This window comes from Sinocyclocheilus rhinocerous, unplaced genomic scaffold (assembly GCF_001515625.1).
Source record: "Sinocyclocheilus rhinocerous isolate Xijiao unplaced genomic scaffold, SAMN03320098_v1.1 scaffold705, whole genome shotgun sequence".
In the NCBI taxonomy this organism is placed as follows: domain Eukaryota; kingdom Metazoa; phylum Chordata; class Actinopteri; order Cypriniformes; family Cyprinidae; genus Sinocyclocheilus; species Sinocyclocheilus rhinocerous.
The window spans coordinates 90,042-95,514 of NW_015630576.1; the positions used below are offsets into that span (position 1 = coordinate 90,042).

The 5,473-nt window shown below is 35.6% G+C and overlaps 1 protein-coding gene across 2 annotated transcripts in view; it reads left to right on the forward strand.

Moving 5' to 3' along the window:
- Positions 1-4,738, forward strand: part of LOC107740668 (brain-specific angiogenesis inhibitor 1-associated protein 2-like protein 2) — a 13,269-nt gene extending 8,531 nt beyond the window's left edge. For both annotated transcript variants that reach the window (XM_016553172.1, XM_016553173.1), the window contains exons 13-15: positions 3,203-3,243; positions 3,364-3,713; positions 4,071-4,738. In XM_016553172.1, the coding sequence (XP_016408658.1) occupies positions 3,203-3,243; positions 3,364-3,436 (114 nt within the window). In that variant the 3' untranslated portion in view covers positions 3,437-3,713; positions 4,071-4,738. The remainder of the gene's footprint in view (positions 1-3,202; positions 3,244-3,363; positions 3,714-4,070) is intronic.
- Positions 4,739-5,473: the final 735 nt, after the last annotated feature.

Genomic DNA, 5,473 nt, shown 5'->3' on the forward strand with positions numbered 1-5,473 from the left:
ACAATGTCCAGCAAAACATCAGAATAATCGAAAACCGGTGATATATCGGGTGGTGTGTACTTCCGAATGTCCAGCAATTCGTCTCTGGTAAAACTGATTGCAGGGATATAACTAAAGACAGGACAAACTAACAAAAACATAAAAACAACTGCGGAGCATGCCACGGAGGCAGCCATCAGCGTCGGCGCCATCGCGAACATCCCTGTAATTAATGACCTTTAATCTCCACGCAGTAGTGGTGAGCATAATTCACCTTTTTCAAAAACATAAAAAATATATATTACCATCCATGTATGTGTCCATAGCAAATATATGCATGTGTTGCTGTATTGAGGACAGCTGGAGGAAATTGCTGATTAAACCTTTAGGCTAAATGATGCTGGGTTCATTTGGTTCCAACGCACATGTGCAGCGGGTGCATTTCTCAAGGAGTATGTAACATGTGAAGTCACAGATCCGTGCCAATTTACGGTTATTTGACAAATTGAAGTTGCTTTGAAATTGCACAGAAAAGGTTACTGAATCATTGTGTCGGTTCCTCCTCAGGCTGCGGTGTGGCGTCTGCGCGAGCCGTCTGAGATTTCATGCCGCACACGTTTCACTGACTCTTATGGATATGGAGATGTTGAATTCTCTGCCTGCACTCATGTCAGATTGCAGTTTTTGGCTCTTTTTTTTGCGTTTGAATGCAAGTTGACACCGGAGCTCTGCTCTTCTCTCTCACCTGTGCATAATTCACAGTTTTGGGCCGACAATAATGTGAAACATTGATTTTGTTGTAGCAGGTTGAGTGTGGAGTGTTTCTTCAGAAGGAGGATGAATGGATCTGCTGCAGATCATGGCAGAGCTGCACACACTGATCGTCTGCTGCTGTCTCTCTTCATCTCTCTCTCTCTCTCTCTCTCTCTCTCTCCATGGTATCAGATGGTAATTCCCAGGGTAATTTGATCATTTCTTTTTCTCCTCTCCTCTCATCCTGTCCTCTTCTCCTCCCATTTCTTCTTCTCTCAGTGTGGCAAATTGCTAAAAGTGCAGCTAGATAAGCCAGCTTAAAATAGTTAGTTACTCTAAAAAATACAGTAAAAGCAGTAATATTGTAAAACATTAAATACATTATTTTTTGAAAATACATTAAAATATTACAGTATAAAATATTTTTGTGGAAACCATGATACATTTTTGTCAGGTTTAATAGAAAGTTCAAAGAATAGTATTTATTTGGAAAATTTAATATGGAATATTTGGAATAAATATGGATTTATTTGTGACATTGTAAAAGTCTACTGTCACTTTTGATCAGTTTAATGCATTCTTGCTGATTAAAATAAATAAATAAAAATAAAACCCCAAGCTTTTGTTGTAATTCTTTTGGAATTTGTTTTTAAATAATCATATTCATAAACATATCAAAATGTTATATTTATTTTATTACGTTTAATGCAAAAATAATAAAACAGCTGTGATATATCCCCATTAGATAGCTAAGTAAAACTGGTCCAAACTATTCAGGCTGTGAGTGAACTGCTCAAATTATTCAGAATTAATCAAAAATTTATTCAAAACACTTCACTTTCCTGTGTGACCAATTAATTGAAAAGAACCTCAAATGCACGAATTGTATGTAAGTCAGGCATTGCTAATTCTAAACAGCCTCTCATCACCTTTAAAGGGATAGCTCACCTGCACGGTTGGAAAAATACTATGGAAGTCAATGGCTACCGTCAGCTGTTTGGCTACCAACATTTTTCAAAATATCTTTTTTTGTGCTCAACACAAGACAGAAACTCATACAATGCCGGAACGACATGAGGCTGAGTAAATAATGATAGAATTTACATTTTTGGATGAACTATCCTTTTAACAGCACATTTAGTTCAGAAATGTGACATATTTTCTGAATAGAAATTTGAGAAGAAAAATTTATTTATTTATTTTAAATTAAACTTTTAATTATATATATATATATTCAAATGACAACTTTTTTTATTAAAAATGCTGATGGATAAAAGAAAAGAAAAATCCACTTTATCCAGTTGCAAGACTGTGAAAAGTGATCTATATGACAGGTTGTTGAAGGTATTGTCAATTTCGGCCAAAAAGGAAAACATGTCTTGATGAAAGATTATAAAGGCAAACATCTTTGTCTTTGCATTGCAGCGCATCATTTTTTGTGTATCGCTCACATTCAGAGAAAGAACATGTATTAAGAAAGTAAATAGGGTCCAGTTTGATTCATGCTGACTTTTATAACTGAAGAAAAATTATCACTTTCTGTTTATTTAATCAAATAACAAATTAATATTACATGCAATGTAAAAAAAATTAACATTCTGCAACTGTATTGGTAGTAATCCTTTGAGTGTGTTTTACATTCTGATGTGGTTTGTGATTTATTTATTTTTTTTTTGAACATCTGCTGATGCTCAGAATATTTTAAATCCCTGGAGAGATTCCTGACTGTAAACTAATGTAAATGTGGGGATGAGATGAGAACAGGCTGACGTTGAATTTTAAGTGTCAGTTCTTACTGTGGCCAGCAGGGGCACTGTGGTGAAGTGCTGTTCTCCACTACATCTCATCCTTCATTCTGGTGGCTGCAAGGGGGCAGCTCTTTCTGCTGACGGTCTGTGTGTGTGTGTGTGTGTGTGTGTGCATGCTTTAATGTGATCCTCTGATATACCTCAAAAGGGCTACAATTATATATGAGCCTATTGCTTCCTTTTGCATTTGTTGTGGTTTGCTGTGTGGCTATATACTTGTATTGTGATTTTGTCGACTAAGGAAGTATTTCTTTAAAAGCATATATCCAGAAATTTGCTCGGGTACTTAAACTTTATGACAAGAAAGAACAGGGCTACAATTACAGTCATGCCATAGAAGAACCATTTTGGGTTCTTTAAAGAACCATTCAGTGAACAGTTCTTAAAAGAACCATTTCCCGCTAATTGTGAAGAACATTTTAATAATCTAAATAAGCTTTTCCACTATAAAGAACCTTTTATGCAATGGAAAGGTTCCATGGATTTGAAAGGTTCTTCAATGCCAGTAAAGAACCTTTATTTTTAAGAGTTTGGGAGTAGTTTCAGTACACTTCTCTAGATTCAGCATCACATTTGTCTGGTTTTGCTGTGACTTAAGTAGTTTAAAACAGTTCTAAAACAATCATCAGTGCTAAATAACTTCTCTTATTTTATTTTTACAGAGACAAGATGACTATGAGTCTCGACCACAACTTTTTCCAAGGTTGGTAGAAACACATTGTTTCATATGCGTTAACCCCCTTATTGTGTTGCTTTTTGTTTTCTACGATCTATATAGCAGATCTATGATTTTAACATGTTCATTTTTTCTCTCTCTTTACAGAGGCACAAATCCATTTGCCACTGTGAAGCTGAAACCCACCAAAACCAATGACAGATCAGCTCCACACGTATGAATAACATTTCAACCAATGGCACGTCAGCTCCTAAACAGTTCTTCAATGGCTAATCAGTGCTGCACATTTTAGTGTACATTGTTCAGCCATTTTCAAAAACATTAATTTTCCAGAGTAATCAGTACAAAGCATCACATTTAGGACAAAATGACTCAAGAATGATCAATGACTAGTCTTTAAAAGTCCATTAAAGTAGGTCGTTAAGATAATTTACCTTTATCTTCGGGCTGTTGGAGGGTCTGCGGCAGCAAACACAATTAATAACACTCTTTTATATGTAATGGCCCCATAAATATTTGGGTGCTTAAGTCACACTTAAAATATATGAATTTCATGAAGTGGCATATTCAAACAAACACTGTGCTTTAGTAGATGTGTGAAGTCAGTTCTTCTCAAGTTCACGCAGGTGCAGTTCATCACATTAACTATGAACATGTTGATCTAACATCTGATGAAACCTTACAAACTTATTTTTGTGAAATGTTTGGCTTGAAAAGTGTCAAGTGAAAAATGTAAAGTCCACTTGGTTTGATATTTTGTCACATAATGCAATGACATTTTTAAATGTGGCGTACATGTCCAAATATTTTGTAATTTCTGTGTATTTTAAAACATCACTTCCGTTCTCTTGTAGTTTTATATGTTGGACTTGTTCTTACTAACCAGGAAATGTAAATGCAGGTCAGCTGAAGTGCTTTTAAGTGCTGAGATAAGTGTGTCTTTTCCATCTTTACATTTTTAAATAATTGTATATAATATGCATTATGTAAGCAAACCACCTCTTAAAGCATCATGTGTCCTCTGAATGCACTCTATAAATGTATACTGTCATGTTTGTTGCTGTTGGGGCTGGTCTGACCTCTGGGACCCCAGCGTCTCTGATAAGCGACTATCAGTCTCTCTCTCCCGCTCTGTGCTTGAACTTTGTCTCTCGGGTCAGTTAATTCATCTGATGCGTCCAATTATAAGCTGCCCCTAAATTGGCTGTTCTGTCTGCTTAAGTGCCTATAAAGTGAATGTTCATTTTAACCTTGACAGTAATTGGTGTGACCTTCTCCTGAGGTGTCAAGCCCATTAGTACAAACCCATTTGTAGGGATGTCTCGTATGTTTTTTTTGAGAATATTTTCCTGTTTAATTGATGCTGAATATTCAAAACAGAAATATGTGCCTATATCACAGCAGTAATTTGCGTCTGTTATGATTTGACCAGCGACTATAGGAAACGATACAATTGTAGTCTTTCTTGTAGATATCTTGAACTAATTCTTTACATCTTGATCGGTTTAATAAATAAAATAACGTGAAGTTGATTTAGTGTCTCTGAAGGGGTCCTGTGTTGTTAAGGACTAAATAACTAAAAGTATAGCTATGCCACTAACCTTTTCACATTCCATTTTACTTCCAGTATATGACCATTTCCTTAAGAATAAATTTAGCTTCTTTTTTTCACTTGATAGATAGATTTAATTGAATTACAATTCATTAAATTCCTGCCTTTCAAATTCCAGTTTCCTGCGGGGTGCAGCCAATTCCATTTAAATACACACCCATGAATTAAAAGAGACAGTTAATCCTTTAATTCAAAATTTTGCTACCCTGTCAAACATACCATACTTCCAACTAATTATTTAAAAAAAAAAACACACACACAAACAAACAAATAGATTCATTACACACTGAAACTCTTGAGGCATTTTCTCTTTATTTTATTTTCTTTCACAACTTGACCTCTTTCTGCTTTTGGTGTGTTTCACAACGGCTTGTTAACGGAGGGATGGAGAGAGTTTGGAGGGGAGGAGAGGAGCGAAAGATCAATGGGAGAGATTCAAGGAAGATAAAGACAGAGGAAGAGTAGTGGATGATGAACAGTGCGGTGTTTTCTTTTCTATTATATCTACATATTGCCGGCATGAGGTTTTGCCCTGTTAAAGGTCGCTTGGTCTATACACTAGCAGAAACACTCACTTTTTTATAAAAAGGAAAATAAATAGCATGAAGGTCAGTGTGTGTGATTGTGTGTAGGCAGGTGTTCAGA